The 26,979-nt window shown below is 41.1% G+C and overlaps 1 protein-coding gene across 4 annotated transcripts in view; it reads right to left on the minus strand.

Annotated features, from left to right (window-relative positions):
* Positions 1-684: 684 nt before the first annotated feature.
* PTCD2 (pentatricopeptide repeat domain 2) overlaps positions 685-26,979 on the minus strand; it is a 30,243-nt gene continuing 3,948 nt past the window's right edge. For 3 of the 4 annotated variants that reach the window (XM_050945273.1, XM_050945275.1, XM_050945274.1), the window contains exons 2-10: positions 24,593-24,685; positions 19,381-19,510; positions 18,630-18,747; positions 15,206-15,284; positions 13,858-13,949; positions 10,411-10,524; positions 4,984-5,058; positions 3,362-3,475; positions 685-1,137 (exon numbers count right to left, since the gene is read on the minus strand). In XM_050945273.1, coding sequence (XP_050801230.1) covers positions 913-1,137; positions 3,362-3,475; positions 4,984-5,058; positions 10,411-10,524; positions 13,858-13,949; positions 15,206-15,284; positions 18,630-18,747; positions 19,381-19,510; positions 24,593-24,685 — 1,040 coding nt within the window. In that variant the 3' untranslated portion in view covers positions 685-912. The remainder of the gene's footprint in view (positions 1,138-3,361; positions 3,476-4,983; positions 5,059-10,410; positions 10,525-13,857; positions 13,950-15,205; positions 15,285-18,629; positions 18,748-19,380; positions 19,511-24,592; positions 24,686-26,979) is intronic. The other variant, XM_050945276.1, reaches the window with a different exon arrangement.

Genomic DNA, 26,979 nt, shown 5'->3' on the forward strand with positions numbered 1-26,979 from the left:
GTGTGTGTGTGTGTGGCATTTTATCTTGACCACATGTATGTGGTCATGAAACCAGCACACAGACGCCTACATTTCTCAAATCACGGTATGAACGTCAAATGATTAGGTAAATCCTTTATGCTGCACTTGTGGAGGTCACAAAACCAAGCCCATACCCACAACACCATTTCTATAGTAACTAATGATTACAATACTAAGGGGACAAAGCAGAAGGAGACTTACTGAACAAAAGACTAGTTGATAGCGTGAACATGTGTGTCAGTTATAAAATGTATTGTAGTGCCAGAGCCACGAGTGGAATTCTGCACCAAGAAGTGATTGGTTGAATAAGACAATGCCAGTTTTACACAACCTGCTCCCCACATGTTTTCAGAGTCATACTTGCTCACTTGAATGACTACGCCTTTGATCCTGAATCGGCGGAGTCCTGTTTCCGCATGGAGCCCCACTGACTTCAGTGAGGCTACATATAGGGGCAGGGGGCTGCCAGTGTGGATTTTATTGCAGGATCAGAGCCTAAGCTTTTACTCCTGCTACTTCTGCAAAGCCAACACAGAGGAGACTGAGTTGGATTCTATTCTTTCTTGTATGTCTATTGGATTATTTACTAACTTCCATTTATAGGGCCAATTGTTTCAACACGTGCAAAAGCAATAGAGATACATAGATCACCAAGGTCATAACTTGGAATCATAACTTTTATTACTGGGAAGACCACCCAAGAAGGAAAGAACTCTGCTTGACTCTCAGATCCCTGGTTGGGAGTGCACGGCTAGTAGTCAGAAAACATAACACTGTTTCAGACAAATGGCTTAAAACATCTGTCTGCAGGGGAGGAGGCGAAGAGATGCTTTATTCACACATTTTTTAAAGTGATGCTATTGTTAGTATAATTTGCAGTCAAATATAGAACTACTCAGCTAACAGAGCAGATTTAAGGGGTCTGAAAGTCCGACGGCTCAGTTGCTTTTGCTTTAATAACTGCATATGGCGCTTCTTTCCATAAGGAATCTGGCACAGCATGTCGTCCAGAGTCAGCTTGGTTACCTGTCCTGATGCTTGCAGCTTGGCACAAATATCTTCTAATCTGGCACGAAAAACAGAGTTTTCCTCCAACTCTTCCCTGACTGTAGCCAGCTTTGAAGAAGAGATAATGGCACATTGTAACAGTCCAGCAAATAAAAATCTCATTTAATCATTGCCTTCCAGACAACACAAACAACCATTCAATAAAAAACTATGTGGTGACAGTGAGACACAAGGTTAGCATAACCATCTGCAAGAGACTGTTAAACAGCACAGGTTACAAGGCAACATACCACTGAACACATGTTGAAAATCAATTAAAGAGAGTTTATTAGATTAAAAGCTTTTGTAAAGTATCCAAGTATTCTTTTCAATCTGAGTACAGATTGTAATAACACAATTATTTCTTCTTTAAACCCAAGTGGTATAATTGTATCCTGTATTATAGTGTTGTTTCCCAGATCAGCACTATAATTCAATGAAAGTAATCTAGCATGTTACACTTACAATGCACTCAATGAAAATCAGGCTGCTATAATGCTCAAAAGTTCTGTACACCATGAAATCTGTACAAAGAGATGAACTCAGAAGAAAATCTGTTTTATATGGACTTGATAAATAATGCACTCTGCACAGGAGAGGGGTAAGATTTGTGTTTGGTCTTTGACAAGTTTATAAACCTTTATTTAAAAAACAAAACATTTGTAACTTTGTAAAGAAAATGGAGGGGAAAAAACCCATGGAGTTGAGGTTTGGTCACAAAAACAATTAAATTACAAAACCAGGATGCTGCTTTTTAAAAACCTTATTTTATGTATCTTATTGTTTGTAGTAGTTTAAAAGATACATATACTACATGAACGTCTTTCTACCAACAATTGTGTTTGATGTCCATTCTTTCTCCACCCTCCCATTAATCCTACAGATAACTGTTTAATCAGGTATTTTTATATTATAATTGCTCAGTCAGTAAATGTGTTCAAAGTGAATAAGTTCAACATGCTGCTAAACATTTGCAGAAAAAGAAAAAGCCGTGCTATCAAAACCAACTAGATCAGTGTTCTCCTTCAACATATTCTGCCTACTGATTAATATAGTAATGGAATGATAATACTTTTTCTGTAGGAAATCTCAAAATAAATACTTTACAAACACAGGCACACCTTTCTCATTGCCATGCCCCTCCCCTCCTTGAGGGGAGGGGCATGGCAATGAGAAAGGTGTGCGCTATCTCCCACGGGCTAACTTAGCCCTGGTCTACACTGCCGGGGGTGGGGGGGGGCGTAATTGATCTAAGTTATGCAACTTCAGCTATGTGAATACCGTAGCTGAAGTCAACATACTTAGATCTACTCACTGCAGTGTCTTCACTGTGGTGAGTCGATTGCTGACCCTCTTCTGTTGACTCCACCTGCGCCTCTCAGCCCAGTGGAGTACAGGAGTCGACAGGAGAGCACTCGGGGGTCGATTTCTTGCGTTTAGACTAGACGCAATAAATTGGCCCCCCGCTGGATCAAACGCTGCCCACCGATCCGGCAGGTAGTATAGACGTACCTGTAGACAGCTCCCTGCCTAGCATGTGGATCACATTCTAAGGTGCCTATCTCTGCCCATTTATTGTATGGGGAGCACAGGTGCCTAACTCAGGCTTTGTGGACTACAGGGTTGTTGTTATGATTTCGTAGGAGCCTAAAACTTCAGCACTGTGACACTGCACCTCGCAATGCCTAAGTTACTTTGTGGATCCGGGCCTAAGTCACTTCTGAAAATGGAATTTAGGCTCTTAAGTTATTTAGGCACTTCTAAAAATTTATCCAGGGAGAGCAAGTTAGTAGCTTAAGGTCACAAAGGAAGGTTTTACCAGAGCCATGAATATAAGACAGGTCTCATGATGACCAGTCCTGTTTTTAAACAAGATCATTCTTCATCCCCATTCCTCCCCATTCCTATTCCACAGAGCTGTTATGTTTGAAGAGAAGCAGAAAAGTGATCATCAAGTTTGTTCACATATCTGGTTATGATACCTTAAGCTATCTAGAACATTAAATACAATAATTATAATAGAGAAAGGATGATAAACTAGATAAATGAACAGCACTGATGATAATAATGAAGTTTTCAAAGTAATCTTTGTTCTTTCACTTATTTTGTTCCATATCTGCAAACTATGCTAAAAGAATAACTTAAATAAGCCGAAGCACTAGAAAACATGTTGGAGGAAAAGAAAACCTGCTCTGGCAGGGGAAAGGAATCAACTAGATGCTCACCTAATAGGTCTCACCCTCAGTGTTAATGATTCCATGATTTTTAATTAACCAAATTATGGAGTACTCACCACCTGCTCAGAAAACTCAGTTCTTTTCACCAATTGTGAAGCATCCATATCCAATGCTGCCTCCAGTGTCTGCATAAGATCTTCTAGTGCCCCAGACTTGGCCAGTACAAGAATCTTTAAAAAGGAAAAAATAGAAAATCATACACACCACTAAAAAGCATGCTTTAAATGTGTTAAAAGGAAGACACTGGCAAGGATGACAGGACTAAATACACACTAACTGTAAAGGTTTAAATTTTTTAATGCTCTACTGATCCTCTACCAATCATGGGGGGAGGACTTAACCAGAAGAGCCTTTACAGTGTAACAACTGGGCCTTGGAAGGTGAATCATGTCATGGAGACAGTGGTCTTCACAGACAGCTGTGTCTGTTGCTCTGGGGGAAACTGGTTTTGATTTTACTGAGTTATTAGCTTCTGAAAAATCACATACAAAGGATTTTCCTCACTAAGCTGGTAACGTGCAGCTAAAGAAAGATTCACTGCACGTACATGTGCAGAGAGCCGAGGCAAGGCTTGGGTGGAACTGGGCAGAGCTAGCTGTAAAGTTTACTTAAGAGTTTTTGTCTGTCTAAATGGTGATGTTTTAAAATTGCAGTTTTAAATGGGAGAAAAACAGCATTATTAAAGTAACTTGCCCAAGGGCCCTGAGTAAAAGCAATGGCTGTATGAGAACAGGGTCCCAGCTTTACCCTCACCAAACTAGGTCATGCAGCCCCTCTCTCTGTTACTACAAATATTCAATAAAAACCAACTATTTTTGTAACAATTCAGAATGTGACATTTTTAAAAGCGACCATGACAAACAGCAGAGTCCGTTTTTGGAGCAGCCCATTGCATCACTAAAATACTTACAAGGTCCTAAAAACTAGTTTCTTCTCCACTGCCTTGCACCTTGTGTAGTCATTCACACGAACAACGCAAGGGCAAAGTAAAACCTCACTGTTTTACTTCTCTTAGACCTTGTCTATACTACAGGTTACTTTGGTATAATTTATCTCACTCAGGAGTGTGAATAAACCACACCCCGAGCAACATAAATTCTACCGACCTAAGCGCCAGTGTAGAAGCACTATGTAGACGGTTTCTCCCACCAACAAAGCTACCACCTCTCTCAGAGGAGTTACTAATCTCTCTCCCATCAGTTTAGAGCCTCTCCACCGCAAGCACTACAGTGCCTAGCACAATGGGGTCCTGATCCATAACTAGGGCTCCTATAGGCTACAGTATTACAAATAATAAAGAAATAAATAATAAGCACCAAATCAAAGGAGTGGCATTTTACATCCAGAATGTGCTCATTTTGCACAGATATATGTGATCTATCTGCAATCTCAAAATCACTCATGTTTTTCGCATTCCTAAATCCATGTGCCAGATTCCTCTGAGCTCTTTCAGCTACTAGTACTAAAAGTGCTACCATACATAGACATAGATAATTATTGCATAGTCCTTTTTTGAGTGCAGGGGACTGGACTAGATGACCTCTCAAGGTCCCTTCCAGTCCTACACTTCTATGATTACATAAGATGCAAGAGAAAGTCAGGGTCTAAATGCATACATAACTCCTTTAGTGTATTTCTCTGCACAAGCCTATGTGAACATGCAAAATAACACACTTACATTAAGATTACTGCATAGTCTGTTCTCTGTGTTCATGATCTGAGAATAAAAGGACCGGGCTTTTACCACATCATTCTAGAAGGAAGGAAAAAAAAAATCCAAACAAATATCAAGTTACGCTTGTACAAAACCGAATTTTATTAAAAAACCTAAAAATAGCTAGCTTGTACAACCTCCCAATTAAATATCCACACTCCCCCATCCATGCTCTTTCAAAATATTTCAAAAGACCCACTCATTCTATGTAGTATTCACTGTAAGAAACACACCTTGCTCAGTGTTTCTTGTGTCATGAATCTCTCTATGGGCTGGTCTACACGTTGTTAGATCGACATACCTCACATTAGGTCGAATTTATAATATGCGTGTCTACACTGCTGAGCCCTTCCCACGAACCTAAAGAGCTTTTAAAATCAACACCTGAAGTCCACCTCAACAAGAGGAGTAGTGCTAGATTCAATCTTCCCGGGTCACAGCAGTGTATTTTGACTTGTTTGGCTTCTGGGAGGCACCCTAGAGTGCTCCAACGTGTCCACTCTGGACAGCACTTTCAACTCTACTGCACTTCAGCCAGGTAAACAGGAAAAGCCCCATGAACTTTTGAATTTAATTTCCTGTTTGATCATCGTGGAGAGCTCACCACCATAGCTGCCCATGACTGCCCAGGTATGCAAATGTGCTCCAGCATGGGGCATACAAGAGACACTGGATCTGACTGCTGTGTGGGGAGAAGAGTCTGTACAGGCAGAGCTCCAAACCAGCAGAAGAAATGCTGACATCTATGCCAAAATTGCACAGGACATGGGAGAAAAAGGCTACACCAGGAAGACAGCAGTGCCATGTGAAAATAAAAGAGCACAGGCAAGCATACCAGAAGACAAGGGAGGCGAATAGTCGCTCTGGTGTTGAGACACAGACATGCCACTTCTATGAGCGGCTGCATGCGATTCTAGGCAGGGACCTCACCAGTACCCCAACGCTCTCCCTGGATACCTCCCAGGGGACCCGGGCAACAACGAGGACATTGTTGATGAGGAAGAGGAGGAGGAGGAGAATGCGCAGCAGGCAAGTGGAGGATCCATTCTCCCCGAAATCCAGAACCTTTTCCTAACTCTGGAGCCAATCTCCTCACAGGATCCACTGATGCAGGACTGTGATGGTGGGGAAGGCACCTTCGGTGAGTGCACACTTGTAATAACACTAGAGGGGTTAAATGCTATTGTGGTTAATGTTTAATTTGAGGTAAACAACTGGGATACAGTGGCGGCCAGTGCAGCCAAGCGAAAGGTGCTCCCTGGAAAAGCCTCTTTATGTGCCAGTAGTTTCCACACCAAAAAATATCCCCAGGTGTGCCCTCACACCACCTACCCTTTCATGTGTGCTTACAAGGCCTGCCTGCAAACCGAAATCTGCTGCCCAGCGCTCTGCCATTTGTTGTACCTTACTGGAAGGCTCTTTTAAAACACAAAATTTGGCTGAGTGCCTCAGGGAATGTATTTACTGCTGTGAATTGTTTCATTCATTGCAACAGTTAACCTTTTGTTTTCAACAACGTATGCTTTTCCTTGCAGATGCAACATTTTCTCTGAGTGCTTCCTCCACTCCAGCACAAAGGCTGTCCCAGATAAGAAGGCGAAAAAAGTGGACAAGGGAAAACATGTTTTGTGATGTGTTCCTTCATAGCTGACAGGGCCCAGCTGAATGCATGGAGGCTCACATTGTCGGAGAGCATGTGCACTGACCAAGAGGACAGGAAAGCTTGCATGTTACACTCTTGTTCCCTGCATGAGATATTGCAGCGTATGGGGGAGCAAACAGACATGTTGAGGCCTCTGGTTGATGTGCACGAAAGGCAGCTAGGCCTTAGAGTCCCACTGCACCCAGTGATGAACCAGCTGCCCTCCTCACCAAGTTCCACATTCTCCTCTCCGAGACATCCTAGAATGCGGGGGTGGGGTGGGGTGGGGGGAGAAAGAGTTCTGTTATCCCTTGAACTCAACTCCAGGGGATGGTTCATGGAGCAGAAAGCTCTCATTCCCACGGCTGTGATTGCTAGACAGTGCAATTGTAATAAGCTATGTGTTCTTACCCCTCCCTCCCTGTGTTATCAGGCCCTTACTTGGTTATCATTGCTATTCATTGCTGTCTCTGCTCAGTGTTTGTTAGCATAATAAAAATGCATGAATTGAGGACAAGAGGCTCTTTAGTCACTGTGCATACTGTGGTGGTGGTGGGGGGGTTAGTTTACACAGCAGTACATACGAAAAAGGGGGCAGGTTGGTAAGGAACAACACACACAACTGTCACATCAGTGTTGGATTATTCATGAAACTGGTTTTCAAAGCCTCTTGGAGACGCAGTGCGTCTTGATGTGCTCTTCTCATTGCCCTGGTTTCTGGCGGCTCATAATTGGCAGCCAGGTGATCTGCCTCAACCCACCAAAAACTTTTCCCCCTTCCTTTCACAGATATTATGTAGGACACAGCAAGCAACAATAGGAATATTGCATTCGCTGAGATCTAACCTAGTGAGCAAGCTGCACCAGTGCCCCTTTAGATGTCCGAAGGGGTATTCTACCGCCATTCTGCACATGCTCAGCCTATGGTTGAACTGCTCCTTACTGCTGTCCAGGCTGCCTGTGTATGGCTTCATGAGCCACGGGAGCAAGGGGTAGGCTGGGTCCAAGGATAGCTATTGGCATTTCAACATCACCAACGGTAATCTTCTGGTCTAGGAAGAAAGTTTCTTCTTGCAGCTTTCTGAAGAGACTGGAGTTCCTAAAGAATGCGTGTGATGTACCTTTCTCAACCATCCCACGTCGATGTCGGTGAAATGGCCCCTGTGATCCACTAGCGCTTGCAACACCATTGAGAAGTACCCCTTGTGGTTTATGTACTCTTTGGCAAGGTGGTTTGGTGCCAAAATAGGGATATGCATTCCATCTGTCACCCACCACAGTTAGGGAACCCCATCACAGCAAAGCCATCCTCTATGTCCTGCACGTTTACCGGAGTCATTACCCTTCTTAGCAGAAGTGAATTGATTGCCCGGGCTACATGGATCACAGCAGCCCCCATGGTAAATTTACCCACTGCAAACTGATTCCCAGCTGACCGGTAGCAATCTGATGTTGCAAGCTTCCACAGGGCTATCACCAGTCACTTCTCAACTGTCGGAGCAGGTCTTATTTTGGTATCTCTCTGCTTCAGGGCTGGGGAAAGCAATTTGCAAAGTTCCATGAAAGTGGCCTTACGCATTCAAAAGTTATGCAGCCACTGCTCCTCATCCCATACCTGCATCACGATGCGGTCCCACCAGTCTGTGCTTGTTTCCATGGCCCAGAAGCGACGTTCCACTGTTTCAACAAGTCTGGCTGCCGCTGCCAGAATGTGCAAATCGCTCTGTTTCATGGCTTCCAGCGCAGCTATTTGCATGGCATCACATTCTTCCATGTGGCTGCTCCTGGGTAAGCTCTGCAAATACTGCAGGACGCTGCATGAGGTGTTTGTGACACTCACAATACCAGCATACAGCTGAGCGGGGTCCGTGCTTGATATACTATAGTGTCTGCACAAGTAACCCAGCTCAGGCACAAAAATGACTGTTTGCCATTGCTTTCAGGGAGGGAGATAAGAGCCAAGTGCATCATGGCAGGCTGATGATATGTACCCAAAACACCTCACAACATTTTTTTTTTTTGTCTCATCAGGCATTGGGAGCCTAACCCAGAATTCCAATAGGCAGCAGCAAGTGTGGGATAACTTCCCACAGTGCATCACTCCATGGAGTCAATGCTACTCATGATAGTGCGGATGGGCTCCGCTGACAGAATGTACATAGTGGGGACATACACTGTCAATTTTGTAAAATCAGAGGCTACAGGTCAACTTTAATAAATTTGACCTAATTTCATAGTGTAGACAAGGCCTATGGTAGCATCTTGAGCCTTTAGACTTTAAGTCCCCAGTCTGAAGGGTGTGTAGCTTGGAGACAATAGGACTCTCACCTCCTTAAATACCTTGCTGAACTAGGGGGAAACTGTTCAGCGCTTTTACGTTGTGGACATAGCCAGGCACATCTACTATGCTATATAAATCAGCTAATTTCTCATACAATACAATGTTACGGTTCTATTATATGGCAGCACTACATGTGTGATCAAATCACTATATACGCTTCTTAAGCACATAATGAGACGTGATGTCATAGTCCCCATATCTTCAGGAATATAGAGGTACATCCAAGGGTGCTGTTCCATTTGTAAAACAGGAATTTAAAATATTTTAGTGAGCAAAATAAAGGCATTATGAATACAAAAGAATGAGACTCCATATTTGTATATGAAATGAGATTTTGGCTTTAACCTAATGGCTGTGGAAAGAAGTCGACATCACAAGAAACACCATCACCACCACAGATACTAATAAAGTACACTTGTTGATATTATTATACTATGCTCACAGAGATGCACCAGGGGGTCCAAGGATTGAATGAGCGTGGAGACTGAATATTTAAATACCACTTTACACATTCAAATCACTATACACACATCAACTAATTGGTCCTTAGAACACTCTGGTGAGGTGGAAAGTATCATCTTCATTTTACACATGGGGAAGTGACACAGAGGGTTAATGAATTGCTCAAGATTGCGTTAACCACCTAGTGTCAGAACTTGGATTAGAACTCAGAATTTTCTAGTCCCCATTCCTCTGCTCAGTCCTCCAGACTATGCTGCCTCAGAAACCTGAAGGTGGTCCCTTCTATGTCAGATTTGGAGCATGCTCTCAGGGCAGTGTAAAGATATTTGCACTGCCTCTGTATGTGGTGTTCCTATTTTGTGGTATTCTGTTTCAGTTTCGAAAGCTGTTAGCAGGCAACTAATTTACAGCAGCCTTCGTATTTATGTTACTATTTCCCTGGGTATGTAGTTATTACCAAAGAGCTTTGTTAACTTTTTCATTGATTCATCTAGTCTGACCTGCCATGTAACAAGGGCTAAAGAACGTCTCCAAAATATTCCCTAGAGCATAACTTTACAGTTCTTTCTCTCTCTCTTACCCCACCCCCCACACCCATACCAAGGAAGTCATGAATTAAGCCATCATTAACAACCTCACCAACATGTTCAGGGCAGGGCACATTTACGTCTTTGGCCTCTGGCCACTTCCGTTAGCAGCCATCTCAATTCATATTGTGTTGGGATTTTGCATTAATAGGGCTAAATAACTGTGCACTGGACTGAATATATATTCTAGAATTTCAAAATTCCCACACATTTTAAATGGCAGTTATATTATTCTCTTTTTGTCAGAGGCCTAATCACAGTGGTAGACAGACACACCTTTTTCTTTTCCTTCTGCTTGCTACCACATTGCACAGAAAGTCAACAGAATCAAAGACTAAATAAAAATAAAACCCCAGTACCTGTTTCAGAGCAAATGCTACAGCAAAGCAGTATGCTCGTCTTAGCACGTTATCTCCTTTTAACTGAGCCTCTTCAAGTAACTTTGTGCCAATTTTGCAAGACTCTGGGCTGTTCTGTGTAGACATTTAAATCCACATTGTCATTGTCAATTTAGAGAAGCAGCAAACATTTCACATGATTTCAGAATTTTATTTGCTGATTTATTGCATATAAAAATACATACATCATAAGACTAATAAGACAAACATCTTTTCAAATGGTCACCACACCTGAACCAAACTACACTATGCTACAGGACAAATTCTGTGCAGCAATTCCTGAGAAGGACAGCACCAAAGGTATAATCAAGGGGAGGTAGGATTGTGGGAGCAAAGGTGACTTTAAACCACCTTTGCATTGCCTTGATTGTGGGCTGCTCACTAAAACGGCCCCATGAACCATTGTGCTTAGCACTATAGACACTCCCCCCCCACCTCCAGCATGCCTCCTAAACAAATTGACTTTTCATCATTACATTGCTTTGTGAGCTGCATTGGATCTCAAAGGAAATCCATATGCTTTCTAGATAGCATTAATCTAAGAGAAGTCTGTACCCAGGCACTTGAGAATTCATTTGTTTCCATAAGGATTATTACAGAATACATTTTGAAAGGTAGTTCTGTAGGAGGAATTCTAATATAGCTTAGATTTTTGCTAGTTCTTCAGTACTGATACCTTGCATTATTTCTTGGAAATAAATAATCACATAGATGTTCCACTAATGCCTTAAACATGCACTCTGTTAGGGCCAGCTGCTACAAAGACTTACACACATACACTTAACTTTATGCACACAAGCAGTCCCATTGAAGTCAGCAGGATCAGGGTCTTACTGTGCAGATCGATGTGCCAAATGCACTCATTGATATTACTTCACTATTTTTAATGGGATCATATAATAAAGCGTGATGAGTTTGTCCATGTATTTTCAGCTTAGTTAATCACCTTTAAATTTTTTTTCTAATATTTGTTCCTGCTTTCTGTTGCCAGGGCTTCATGAATTACACCTGCAATGTACCCGCTGATTGTTTTATGATTAGTGTCTTTCAGTGTTTAAGGTTATTATTTTATTATTGTGAGAGTCAGTCTTCACTACTGTTAATGACCCTTCATGTGTTACTTTATTTACAATTTTATTTAAAAGTATGTTTTTGGATACTTATTCCAATGATTAGCAAACAGACTTATTATCTAAAGGTTTCATTCTCCATAAGAGAGGTACTGCCCTTCATGGCAGCAGCAGAAAAGACCACCTGCTGAAGTCAGATGATAGCCATCCTTTACAATGATTTGAAATATTCAGTTGTCTGGCCTTAAAAACACTTCTGTGCAAAGATTAAACAATAATTCCACGAGCAATAATCCCATCTTTAAATCCTATACATCTCTCTGAGCAGGCTCCTAGTATTGCTTTCAAAATAAATCTATACAGCTAAAATTACATATTACTATTACTTATAGTAGCATCATAATTTTACATCCGAAGACAGTCAACTTTAGAGAGTTTCTCCTTGTAAGAGTGTGCTTATTGCTTTCCTAAGGCTTCCTATATTGCAATATTAACAATAATATTTTGCACTTCTATAGAGCTTCTGTAATATGCTTTCCCCAAGCCATCATTTTAGTATGTCCCACTTTAAGAGATGGGTGGCAGAACCAATGAAAGACTAAAATTTCAAATAATCTCCTTTCAATAGTCTTTAGTGCTTAAAAGGCTATCCTCGCATATCCCCTTATCAAAGGCACCTTGTCTTGAATGAAATGGGAAATGTATTACTGCTGTTAAATTTTAACTGGATGATTGTTTGAAACCACTGCTCAGCTCACCCTCCTTTAGCAGCTATGTTCAATAAGTGAGGATGGGCCAGGTTCTCCTAAAAGCATGACTAGGGTCAAAAGCAGTAGAAACCAAGCACTTCCACTGAACCTTTGCAGGATGCTACATACTTCTGTGTGCAATGAAACCAAATTCCTCAGCAGCTCTCTGCAGCAGACTATACAAGGATATTAATCAGAATTTTAGGGGTATGAACAGCAGAGGTCCATGATCCTCTATCCCAAAATTACGTATGTTGATCTGTTGGGGGAGGAGTGTCGAAGCAGTGGACTGTATGTGCTGCTGATACTCTTCACAATCTGATGCATGCCAGCTACTCCAGGTAGGGGCTAAGGATGCCTTAGAGATGCTGAACTGGTAGGAGTGAAGATCAAAGCCCTTTAATGGGGGGCTGCTCCTTGGGCCATGATCTGGCCCTATCTTATTACTCTTATTACAGTAGATACCTGATAGCAATCTCTATAATTTAGATAACAAAACAGTTTGATTATAACCCAAGTTTTTACATGCTCATAACTTCCCAAATATTAACTTTCTACATTTAAGTTATTAGGTCTGGTCTTCCAATCTGCCTGCAGGCAGAGGGACCCCCCTTCTTACATAGTGCACAATCTCCTCTCCCATTCTTGAGCACTTTCCACCTCCCATTCTACAGGCCATCAAATAATGTCACCATGCGACCAGCCAGCTCTCCATGGACCACCTGAAGCTGCTCCTCAGGCCACTGGAGTTTGAGAATGATTGACTGTAAAACTCACTACCATGATATAGCGTTTTAGGCCAACTCTTTTTCTTTAGTGGGAAAAAAAAAATCTCCTACATATAGCTGAAAAATTCTGGGAACTGAGTTTACCATGGAGTCATTATTTTGGAGCCAGTGGCTGTATTCCCAATGGGGAAGATGGAAAACTGTAAGCATGGATTTCCTACAGAGCTATAACTAAAGGAGGAAATATTTTCTAGGGTGGCACAAATAGCAGAAAAAAATATTGTGTTAATATCCTTAACGTTTCATTTTTGCAGAACTGGGTTCAAATTTAGAGAAACAGAGATCATAAGTGACACCAATTTGGGTGCCCCAGTCTAGTCCCTAGATAATGTTTGCCTATAATGCAAAATTAGTGAATGATTTAGCATACACTGACATTTCTGCAAGGAGCAGATATTCCAGGAAACAACAAGTGCTGAATGCCAAGTTTCGAGTGTATTATAACAGCAGAACTGCCACTGAATGAGGCAGGAGTCCTGTGGAAAAAACAGTATGTAATCATACAATTACAGACTGCATCATAATATATGCACACAAGGGGAATGAATTACAGTTGCACAGGAAATCTTAATTCGAGCATTTCCTAATTTATGAGTGCTCAATTTTGCAAACTTTTTTTTGATGTGTGCAATATATATTGTACACTTGACAAAGCAGCAATCTATGATGGACTTAGGTTTCCAACTGAAGTGTTTGCAGCAGATGAGAAACAATGGCAGGTATCTAATAGAAATTTTAAAGATAAATCTAATTAAAATAAAATACTACAAAACTTCTTCATGGAATAATGAAACATTTTACCAGTTTGTAGCATATTGCAAATGCAAGTAAATAGGTATCTTTGATGAATTTTATATGTTGTTTTTTCATTTCTCTCAGCACTTCCAAGGCACCTGCCAAAAAACAGATATTCATCCAGTAGTTAAGTACTTCGCTAATTGGAGCTCTTACACTTAATGCATAACCCATCTACTACCAAAAAAACAAGATTACAGTATATGAGCCCCCCCCAAATATATATTTAAAATAATGTTGCAGATTAAGAACTATTAGTCTAAAAAGAATTTACATATAAATGATATGTTTTCAGAAACCTTGCATCAGTGCTAGGTAGAGGTAGCTGTTACTTTAAAAAAGGGATGTGATGAATACTTGATTTAGATTCAATTTGTATGAAAATTCTGTCCTATTGTCAAATCTATACTCATACAAATGTGACTCTCAAATCATATGCCTCCTTATCATCCTCACAGATCCCAAGAGACACCAGGCAGTGGCCATTTACAAATATGGCCAAACTCCCTTCACTAATCCCATACAGAATTCCCACAATCTCCCAGCTACTTCTCTTCATGCTGGCCCTGTATCCAGTCTCTAATATGCTCATTTCCAGGTTGGCTTGCCTTCCTGACCTACTGACCCTGACAATATTGAAATCAGGTTTGCCAAATGCCGGGACATTGTGCTGGATATTCTTCAAATTAAAAAAAAAAAAAAAAAAAAAGGGTTTGCCTCAACCTTACTTTACATTGTGCTTGAGATTTTCATGTCAGAAAAACCTTTCTGGGCCACATGAGACAGCTTCCCAGGTCTTCATAAAGGGTGAGATTGTGGTTTTAAGAAAATGGCAGTGATGTAGGGAAGACACTCTGAGTGTATGTGTCTTCAGATCAAACAGAGCCTCTGAACAATTTTCTTACAAAAACATATTTTCCCACATGCTCTAACACCCACAAAAATGCCTGAATAAATTTTCTTTAACCTTCCCCATACCACAAACAAAACAGTGTAGGGGGAAAAAGCATGAGACATTTCAGTCTAAAGGACATTTTTAGAGAAGTTAAGCCCCTGGAAAATAGGAGTCTAAAACAAAAGGCTCTTGTCTCAACCATAATTGTACAGTATTGCTAATGGGAGGCTAGAGTGCTGCTGCAAGTACTTAATAAGTACACATTATGGAGCCCTTCAAATGCTGTTGCATACTGCTGTGCAGCTTTCAAATCCAAGAGTGATCACATATGGCTCAGCTAGCCAAAACAAGCATACTGTTCAGTGTTATTTATAGCTTTAAAATAGATTCATGGTTATATTTAAGACGTGTACCTTGCTCAAAATGCATTTGCTTTGACACATTTATTTTAGTACTTACTTTCATAATGACCTTTTTTAAACAACATATCCATCAAAATATTGAATGATGTGCTATCAGAGAAGAAGCCGTGCAGAGTCTGGTGAAGAAACGCATAAACAGAGCCAGTTTTAAACAAAATTGCTATAGGCCCTTCCTTACCACATACAGCATGTCCTCCAGCTGTGAACTGGCCATGTCCCCATAAGTGATACATTTGGCTCTCAAAGTTCTCCTTGTGTCCCCCAGTGGAGTAATCTTTAATTTTTAATTGAACTTTAGATCATATTGTGTTATTGATTTTTGAAGAACTTCCCACTGAGTTCTACTTCAAAGAAGACTGATGGCAGGATATGCCCTTTGAGTTAGTACGAACAGAACTGACTGGGTACGGGCTACTTTGAAATCTTAACAGTTATAAATAGAGGTTTGTGTTTTCCTGTAGCTGAGCACTGATAAATGATGTCTTTGAGGGAAAAAATGCCAGCACCATCAAACTGAAGGAGATTTTTCTGCTGAACACAGAACAAAAGTGGTGAGCTGACCAGGACTAAGGTTCTAATTACCAAGGGCAGAGAATTTAATGAAAGAGCGCCTCAGAATAAAAAATTAGCGTATTTTCTCTCACTGAAATTATACTGAACATGGAGCATTCAGGGAAACTAATGTGTGTGAGACAACACAATGCTAGAGGTATATTAAGTTTGAATTTCTATCCACAGAGGCTGCACTAGTGACAGCTGAATGTTACTGTGGAGAATGAAGGGGTTACACGTAACGCTACGACTTTGGTGGGGAGATCAGTGTTTCTGATAATCATGAATCTGAATAAAGTCCGTGATCGTCGCAGCAACAGCTCCTTTCTCTTCTGGGAGTTGTGACCTGGCCCACATGGTCGCAGGGCCACTCAGGTTTGGTGTGTCCGCCACTCTGCAGATGGTGACAGAGGGAAAGAGACATCAAACCTGAGTGCATTGCGACTCATGGACTAGGTCACAATGACAATCCAATTCAGCCCTCCCTTCCTCCATATACAGAGGGACGGACAAGCCACACCTAGTGGCGCTGTGTCCAAGTGAGCCAAGTACCAAAGCCTGGAGCAGGGAGCCAGGCCCAGCCCTACACAACAGGAGACGCTGCTGCGAGGTGAGTCCAAGGCAGGCTTCCTCTCCAGCCCCCCTTTTTCCTCAGGGTCTTCCCTCCTCACCGAGATTGGCTTACTCTCCAACCTCTCCCATAGGCCCCCCTGCTCTTCCCCTTTCCGTGAGATGGCCTTGTTTTCACACACCTCTGCCATTACATTTTTTAAAATTTCTGTGAAAAAAATTGTAGCCTTAATTACATGTAGTTTTTTTTATAAATATGGCATGTCCCTCTGGTTATCTGTTCCACATTAACCTGCTTGACTGCCAGAAGTTAAATCAAAGGAGGTTGTTAAGGGAGAAACCAGCAGGAAAGGTATGGCAGTGATGAAGATAAGACTCCTTGGAGAAACAATGGGGAACCTATGGATTGGGAATAGCCCTTGCCTGGCTCCAAATAGTCTGGCAGGGTATATAAACCTAGGATCAAGCTGTTCCAAAAACGTAGGGTATGTCTTTACAGTACAGTCAGCTTGAGTTACAACTTGAGTGTTACACCCTAATTGGACTCCCATCTACACACACAAATCTCTAGCTTAAGTTAAGTGGTGCTTTAGGCTTGAGCTAGCTGGCCTGTCAGGGTATGTCTATACTGCAGCTGGGATCATGCCTACCAGCCCAAGCAGACAGACATTCCTTAGTTTCACTTACGCTCACATCTTAAAAATAGCAGCATGGATGTTATGGCATGTGTGGCAGCAAAGGCTAACCACCTTGAGCTCAGACCCAGGTGGTCATGGTGGGTCTGAGCTCAGGTGGTTGGTCCATGCTGCCACCCATGCTATAATGTCCACACTGCTATCTTTACCAACCGAGCTTGAGTGAGATTCAGGGTTGCTTGGGTAGGCTAGCCTGTGCATTTTTGCTGTGTAGACGTACCCTGAGGTTGACGCTCAGACTGATGGAGTCATACACAGGGACTGCAGCAAGCAAGCTGACTCTCTCAACCCACAGATGGGAATAAGTCAGACCCACCTGAGCTATGAATAGGGAGGTTAAGCTTATGTAAGGGAATATATTCAACTCTTTGTTGTGTTGACCCATTTGCCTAAATGCTGTGTTCCCTTTGGCAATTAAATGCTACTTTGTTCTGAAGATGCTGTTTCTGAGTCACTTTAATCAGCTGGCACTGGTGCCTGGAGAAAAAGGGGCTTACAGGTGAAAAACTTGGTTGGGCCTGTTAGATTAACATGGTTGGGTAAACAGGTGTGCTACAAGTCTCAAGACTCAATCTAGGAGTGGTTGGATCACATGGCTCCACCGAGAGTGAGGTGCAGGAAGCCAGGCCTGTCACCTGAGAGGTGCACTTGAGAAAGACACAAGGGTATTTAAGATATGGCTGGCCCGGTAACCGTGACAGCTGCCTTCCATGACCTAATACCATTCACTAGTTCTGCAAGAACTCAGGGCCTTTCTTCAAGAACTCAGGGCCTTTCTTACATAGGCCCTAATTCAAAGAGATTAATTTAAAGACATCTCTGAATAAGCATGCAAGCAGCCTCCGTGATTTCAAGGGATTTCTTACATGCTTACAGCTAGGCATGTGCTCAACTATGTTTCTAAATTAATGCCTGATCCAAATCCTAGTGAAGTCGAAGGGAGTCTTTCCATCAACTTCAGTGGGCTTTGGGACAGGCTGATAATATCCTCTCTCTACATTATAGGGCTCCGAAGTCCATCCTCCCCTGTAATAGGTAGCATGTATATAGGATTTTATATCTTCAAAATGCTGTCCAAAAACTAGTCTTTATAATTGTAAAGCATTAAGGGACTGGTTTTCAGAGGTGCTGAGCATATACAGCTCTTGTAAACTTCAAGAATAGCTGCAAATGCTCAGCATCTCTAAATCTGGGCCTAATCTTCTATACAAAAAACTCAGAATCATCAATGTCCAAAGATGATGCTAGAGAACAACAAACGATGCATCAGTGAAATACGTTTACCAATATTAGGTGAGTTTGGTAGACTGAAGAACTACTTCTATTCAATGCATTTTATAGAGAATGTTGACATTATTCTGAAATCCAGCTAACCTCCCAATTACAATGGAAATGCTAGTCTGATTCAATGTTTTCAATTATTGTTCCTAACAGAGAAAAGCAGAGACTGGAAAGTCAGAACTGGCTAATCAGCCCACACACCTCTGCATCTTAGAAAATAACTTCCCATTATTTCTACAAATCTTCCACTTTACTATAACTTTGAACTCACAGGAGGTCAGGACATGCAACATATTACTAAACAAAATTAGAATTGAAATGGAAAATAATTTTAAAAAAATTATACATATAAAGAGAAGCTACCTGATCTTTGATGAGTTCTATTGCAGGTACTTCAAGGTCCAGCTCATAACACAGCCTCATAAAAAGGGGTCCAAATTTAAACTCACCAAAGGCCACATTTCTGTTCTCTGTATGGTACCTGATTAGAAAAGATTTTAAAAATGTAAATACATCAGGAGTGGAAAATTGCAACTAATTATGACTTTCAAGAGGCAATGAAATCTGCATATGAAATGGCTTAGGCAGACTGTTCTGTCTGTATACAGTCAATGGCATTTAGAACAACAGTAAGATCACTGCATGGCTGGAGCTGACAATGTTCTTTTCAATTAGTAAATAATAAAGTGAACAGTAATAATAATGTCATCTCTTTTGTTGCCCACAAATTAATCTCTATCAGTTTAGCAATAGAGTGGCCTATATATCGCTACAGCATTTATTTGTATTGGGTTTTGTTGTATTATTTTTTAGTATACATGCTACTTGTAAAATGTGTTGTATTGACAGTCCTAAATACTCTAGTCCTCTATTCACAAAGCAAAAGCAGTACAGGCAGTAGCAAGGTTATTTTCATGCCAACATGCTTCCATCTTTTTCTGCAGGGCAACATCTAGGTGTGAGTGGCTTTTTCACTCTCCATAACCGTTTTTCCTTTTACTGTGTTCAGCGTTTCACAGTTGCTAGAGAGATACATTACAAATAAAATTACCATAAATGAAAAATACAAGGAGACAGAGAAAACAATTTGCTTTGGACTTTTTTTCTAAATTACCTGTAAATAACATTTTTAGCTATTTCCACATCGTCTGGTGTCTGGCACAAATGCAGCAATGTTTTTAATTCATCTTTGAGGATTATTCCATTTTTCTTCATTTTTTCTTCAATATTTCTAAAATATGAATCTGAAAGTAAACAAATTGTTGCATTAGTCTATTGGACACAGCTCCTTCAATCAGTATACTATACTCTGTACCAGAAGTATGACAATTTCATAGGCTACATCTACACTACAGCACCAATGCAGCTGGGGAAGGAATAGCTCAGTGGTTTGAGCGTTGGCCTGCTAAACCCACGGTTGTGAGTTCAATCCTTGAGGGGGCCACTTAGGAATCTAGGGCAAAAATCAGTACTTGGTCCTGCTAGTGAAGGCAGGGAGCTGGACTCAATGATCTTTTGGGGTCCCTTCCAGCTCAATGAGATAGGTATCTCTCTCTCTCTCATTGCTTGTGGTGGAGATGCTCTAAGCTGACAGGAGACAGCTCTCCCATTGGCTTAATAAATCCTGTCTCTGCAAGAGGTGATAGCTATGTCGGTGGAAGAAGCTCTCCTGCTGACATACTGCTATCTACACTGGTGCGTAGGTCGATAAAATCCATACCCCTGAGCGACGTAAGTTATACCAAAGTAACCTGTAGTGTAGACAAAGTCATAGCATGAAAAGGATTTCCCCAGTAATAGGCATAATACTGCCCACAAAGAAGTACATATCTGCTGTTTTCCTTGAAAATCTGAATGTCTGAAAGAGAGGGGGACTCAGCAAGTTTAAAAAGGGCTCCAAATCTAAAGTTTTTCTAGACTCTTCTGCACCGTGTACTGTATGGGATATAAAAGTAAAAACCCCAAGAGCTTTGACATTCTTCTTTCCTTCTTCCAGTCCCAGTTGTAGACTCAAACAGGCATGGGACTACACCAATCACCAGATAATAGTATTGGCCTGGGGGATTCATAGTCCTAGATAAGTGAAAGAAGCAAGGAGAAGAGATGTCTCATACTCTTCTAAAGCTAGAACAGAAATGCACAGGCTATAACCATAGGATCTTGGTAAAAAAATGTAATTACATCTCTTGGCCTCTCAAATGCTATGGTGGGTGCAGGAAATAAGAACAGACCAAACATATGCACCATAAACTAGGGATTTGACATATTATAGATCCATTAGTTCCCAGGGGATAATATAACTGTCATGGTATAATTCCCCACTCTGAACCTTAGCGTCCAAAAGATGGGGTACCAGCATGAATTCCTCTAAGCTCAATTACCAGCTTAGTACTTGTAGTGCTGCCACCAACCAGGAATTCCAGTGCCTGGTACACTCCGGTCCCCCCAAAACCTTGCCTGGGGACCCCCAAGACCCAGACCCTCTGGATCTTAACACAAGGAAAGTAAACTCTTTCCCCCACCGTTGCCTCTCCCAGGCTTCCCCTCCCTGGGTTACCCTGGAAAATCACTGTGATTCAAACTCCTTGAATCTTGAAACAGAGAGGAAAATCCACCTTCCCCCCTCCTTCTTTCTCCCTCTCCCAGACTCTCCCTGAGAGAGAAAGTAATCCTAACACAGAGAGAAAATAACCTCTCTCCCCCGCTTCCTTCCTTTCTCCCCACCAATTCCCTGGTGGATCCAGATCTAGTCCCCTGGGGTCTCACCAGAATAAAAAAACAATCAGGTTCTTAAACAAGAAATGCTTTTAATTAAAGAGGGAAAAACAGTAAAAATTGTCTTTGTAAATTTAAGATGGAATATGTTACAGGGTCTTTCAGCTATAGACACTGGGAATACCCTCCCAGCCTAAGTATACAGGTACAAATTAAAATCCTTTCAGCAAAATACAAATTTGAACTCCTTCCAGCCAAATACACATTTGCAAATAAAGAAAACAAACATAAGCCTAACTCGCTTTATCTACCTAGTCCTTACTATTCTGGACATATAAGAGACTGTATCAGAGAGATTGGAGAGAAACCTGGTTGCATGTCTGGTCACTCTCAGAACTCAGAGAGAACAACCACCAAACACTAACAGCACACACAAAAAACTTCCCTCCCTCAAGATTTGAAAGTATCCTGTCCCCTGATTGGTCCTCTGGTCAGGTGACAGCCAGGCTCACTGATCTTGTTAACTCTTTCCAGGCAAAAGAGATATGAAGTACTTCTGTTCTATTAACTCTTACTTATCTGTTTATGACAATAACTCAGCTCAGTGGACAAACAAGGTGAAGTATGACCTGAATCCCTATAAAGCTTAGTTCCTACATTTAGCAACAGTGTCTGACCCATATTAATAAGTTCAATATATATCTTATGAATCTTATTCCACATCCTCTGCATACTGAAATTCCACCACTATAGCAGGGATCTTATGAGTGAACCAAGCAGTGGAAATGGAAGAGGACCCTTTTAAACATAAAAAACAAAATGTACTTTTAACAGATAGTAGTATTGTAATTATTAGTCCACCAATCCTTTGCTTTCCTTGTGGCAAAAGCCTGATCGACTGTGGGACTCCTAGTCCAAATTTGCGCAACCCAAAGTAAACATCACAGAGTGTAAAACCACATTCTAAGGAGAATTCATCAGAAAAACGCTATTACATCAGACACAAAACAAGCATTTGATGTTTTAAGAAGCACTATTTTTTCAACATGAAAAGCTTTTAAGAATCGCCATGTTGCCTAATATTTTTAAAGAAAACTGTTTAAATAATGGTATATCTATACAAAGTACCAGAAAAATGAATAAATATGAAGAAACTTATTATGCTGCTTTCAAAGAAAGCAAATTTTCACAGCAGATCTGTGATTATGTTAGGCTTGGCAAGCCAGTCAACTTATTGACCAAATAATGTCATTTGACATGTATTTATTTGACCAAAGTCAAATGTTGCCAAACATTCCAGCAAGAATGGCCTAATGTAGGTGGGAGCCTACGTTTTTGACTGCATCCTGGTGCCATTCTTTCATTTTTTACAACTTCATTTCATTGCATTTTGCAATTTTCTGAGTTAAAATAACTGTTAAGTAACTTGTTTTTTGTAATTAGTCATAACTATCTACCTAAGGCCACGCCTATTGGGGATGGTAAAGTTTTACTTTTTTTTTTTTGTTAGTGTTCTAATAAATCACTGCTTTAAAATATTTGACCAATGTATGACTGGTCAATTCTTTTTAGGATCGGTCAAATAGCCAACTGCAGATTATGTCTCACCTGCATTCAGGACCGGCGCTAGAGTTTTTTGCACCCTAGGCACACGGCCATTTCACCGCTGTCATAAACAGATAGCTAAGGGTTAATGTCTCTTTCACCTGAAGCACCTGACCAGAGGACCAATCAGGAAACCGGATTTTTTCAACTTTGGGTGGAGGGAAGTTTGTGTCTAAGTCTTTGTGTCTGTCTGCCTGCTTTCTCTGAGCTTTGGAGAAGTACTTTCTACTTTCTAGTCTTCTGTTTCTAAGTGTAAGGACAAAGAGATCAGATAGTAAGTTCTATGGTTTCTTTTCTTTGGTATTTGCATGAATATAAGTGCTGGAGTGCTTTGATTTGTATTCTTTTTGAATAAGGCTGTTTATTCAATATTCTTTTAAGCAATTGACCCTGTGTTGTATCATCTTAATACAGAGAGCATTTGTATGTATTTTTCTTTCTTTTTATATAAAGCTTTCTTTTAAGACCTGTTGGAGTTTTTCTTTACTTCAGGGAAATTGAGTCTGTACTCACCAGGGAATTGGTGGGAGGAAGAAATCGGGGAGATCTGTGTGTTGGATTGCTAGCCTGATTTTGCATTCCCTCTGGGGGAATAGGAAAGTACTTTTTGTTTCCAGGATTGGGAACAGAGAGGGAGATTCACTCTGTTTGGATTCACAGAGCTTGTGTCTGTGTATCTCTCCAGGAGCACCTGGAGGGGGGAAGGGAAAAAGGATTATTTCCCTTTGTTGTGAGACTCAAGGGATTTGGGTCTTGGGGTCCCCAGGGAAGGTTTTTCAGGGGGACCAGAGTGCCCCAAAACACTCTAATTTTTTGGGTGGTGGCAGCAGGTACCAGGTCCAAGCTAGTAACTAAGCTTGGAGGTTTTCATGCTAACCCCCATATTTTGGACGCTAAGGTCCAAATCTGGGACTAAGGTTATGATAACCGCCCCGTGCGCTGCTCCCGCGGCTCCGGTGGAGCTGCCACAGCCGTGCCTGCGGGAGGTCCACCGGAACCGCATGGGACCAGCGGCCCGTCTGCAGGCATGCCTGCGGCAGCTCCACCGGAGCTGCGGACCAACGGACCCTCCGCAGGCACGACTGCAGCAGGTCCACCGGAGCTGCCTGCCGCCCCTCCCGCCCCTAGCAAAATAACGCCCCCCGAAAATCCTGGCGCCCTAGGCGATTGCCTAGTTCACCTCAATGGAAGCACCGGCCCTGCCTGCATTGCTTTCTCTCTCCCCCAGGGTGCTAATGTGACACAGTTTCATGCCATTCATCCCATGTTTAAATTATGAGTATCTCACTCTTACCCTATATATACTGCCAATTAAATTTTTTTTAACACTTGTTTCTATCTTTTATCTCAGGAAATAACTCTCAGCTCCCACTTTGTCCCCTCCAAAGATTGGGTTTTACATCTTCACAGAACATTGTTCCTCCCCTCCCCTCAACAATAAACCTCATTTTGTTCTTTGGGATAATTCTTGCATTTGTAAAAGTTAATCAACAGAAACAAAATCTGTGTATAATCAGACAGCTTCATGAAGATAAGTCCTGCATAACCTTTATCAACTCCTCACGGCAGATTTATGTTTCACTAAATAAAGGGAAAAGGAACCTCCAGATTTTCCCTAACGGGACTTTATCTATTAACAATAACAATCTAAGACTTCACTCCACACTCATTTTGGAGATCCTGAACTCACCTTTCATATTTCTAATGTACAGCTGTCACTGGAATCAGAGGAGATACAAGATGAGAGGTTGAGAGAAAGGAAATAGCTGAATAGCACAAAATTGCTAATTTACAAAGTGGATTAAGAATTATTGGCATAACCCTCTTCTGGATACCTAAGCATTTACTAAATTTTGTACTAAGTTTCCCTGCAGAAGAAAACAGTTACCTGTTCTAAAAAGTTACAAAGTTGCACTGTGGTTTGGTGGCCTTGACTGGAACAAACAGAAATATTAAACGCTAATTTTAATATTGATAATATTGTTCAATAAAATAAATACCTGTACCTTTATTGCCATAAATTTGATGTTCAGTTGCTATCTTCTTCTGCTGAAATTCTTGCAATCGTATAATATCATCAGTTAGCAGATATCGCTTTGCTATAAATGGGGAGGAAGGAAGGGGAAGATTCAGCATAATATTAGATTTACTGTTTGACAACACTGAAGTCTGCATTTAGGAACTACTGCTATTGTTTACCATGTAATCCGGGACCACAAGAAGATTTAGGGCCTGGTTTTCAGAAGTGCTGGGCACCTGCAGCTTAATCAATGGAAGCTGTGGGTGATCAGTGCCTTTAAAAACCAGGCTCTTAAAGAGCATCATAGTTAAAATGTGACGGTAAACATGGCACCTTCTTTCTCTCTGAATCATAGTTGCTTACTTTACTGACAAAAATAAGTATTTACTCCTACAGTTATGCAGGGCAAGTACAGACAAGGAGGAGTGAGCATTATAATAGTTTTGCTTCATGTGTAATTAAAGTAAACTGCAAAAAATAATTAAAATTGAGATGTGTGTTTTCCCATTAACCAATCAGTGAGAGCAGTCAGAGCAGAAAGGAGGAAAAAAGCTCCCCCTTTTGTGCAATCCTCTTAGTAGTACTCCTTTCTGGCTTTCTCAAGAGATCCCAGAATGCACTATTCAATGACAGGACAAATAGTGGTTGTGAAGAGATTTTGATATTTGTGCTGTCATAGAATGATGCATTCTGGGATCTCTTGAGTAAGCCAGAAAGTACCAAAAGAATTTCATTAAAGGTGGGAATAATTGGAAGATGCGCATGTATTATATGCATCACAATAGCACCCAAACTTCCCAATCAAGTTTGGAGCTCATTCGTGTTAGGTTCTGTTCAAATACATAGGAAGACATGGTTCCTGCCCCAAAGAGTTTACAATCTCAAGACTTTGATGCTGAACTCAAATTTTTTTATCTCATCTTTTTCAGCTAATTGTCAGCTAAGTTCTGTTTGAAAAATCTTTATCATCACAGACATCTCTTCAGTAACAGAAACTATTTGCAACAAAGCAATTTTAACAGGGTTTACACTGATACAATCCACTCTTTTAGGTTGCTTATGGAAACATTCTAATCCTTTTGTGTGTTGGCTTAATCATAAATTAGGGGAATAAAAAAAGGAAATAAGTAGCCTAACTAATGGAGCAGCTCATATCGAGCAGGAAAAAAGGATGATTTTATTTATACATACACACAAACCAAAAATTTTAAGGAACCAAAAAAAAAATTAAGAAAATCTTAAGATTTCTATTTACATAACAAAATAAAGGCCCACCTATACATATTAAAATATACACCAATGCAAACCATCCTAACATGGTTGAAATAAATACACCTCATTTCTTTCAAGTGTGTTTTGTCTCATGGTAACCTGTTATAACTGGGTGACTAAAAGATACAATTCTTCTGTTCCCACTGAACTAGAATGTTGAAAATTGGTATATTCATTCCTCCTCCCATCCCTGAAATGTGCCATTTCTAACATATCTCATCAAGAGATCATCAGTTTAATAATTTACAACATATTCTTTATCTTGAGGTAGTCTTATTAATAAGGTTAAGATTTTGTCACAGATATTTTTAGTAAAAGTCACAGATCGGTCACGGGCAATAAAGGGAAATTCATGGAAGCCCGTGACCGGTCCATGACTTTTACTAAAAATATCTATGACAAAATGGGGAGCCGTTGCGGGGGCCAGCTGGGAGCTCTGGAGGCCTCACCACCACATGAGGGAGTTTGGAGCTCCAGGGTCCCCCCTCCCCGTGGCTTGGAGTTGTGGGATCCCCCCAGCGGCGGCTCAGAGGTTACCAACACCTGCAATAGCAAGGAGCTGTGGGGTATCCCCCAGCCACCAGGACCTTGCAGCTCCCAGCCACCTGCCAGTAGTCTTTGGAAGTCATGGATTCCATGACTGCCTTGATAAAATTGTAGCCTTACTTATTAAGTATCATCCTCTGATTTGGAGAAATTAAGGCATCTGAGGTTTTATTCATTGGATTTTCACTAGCAAAATTTCTGAAGGTGAGAAACTGCACCACAGCAAGCGATGCTAATATCCACAGCTGTCCAAAACATGGAGTGCAGTCAGCTAGGAGGCAACAGTGTCCCAGGGCTGCATATTAGATTATCAGATCCATGGCTGAGTTTAGCCCTCACATTTAGAAAACTCATCTTTTGGCTTGTAAATTGCACAAGTTTGATTTGAAAATCGGAGGGGGGGGGAGGGGAGGGGGCAAGAAAGTATGGAACTCCACAATACCGTTTTTAATCACTTTTTGTCCTCTCTCTCCCCCATCTCTCTTCTTGCCTCCACCTGTTCTCTCTTGTTATACACTTAGACTGTAAGCTTTTTGGGGGCATAGACTTTTTTTT

Source organism: Gopherus flavomarginatus, chromosome 3 (genome assembly GCF_025201925.1).
Source record: "Gopherus flavomarginatus isolate rGopFla2 chromosome 3, rGopFla2.mat.asm, whole genome shotgun sequence".
NCBI classification, from domain to species: Eukaryota; Metazoa; Chordata; order Testudines; family Testudinidae; genus Gopherus; species Gopherus flavomarginatus.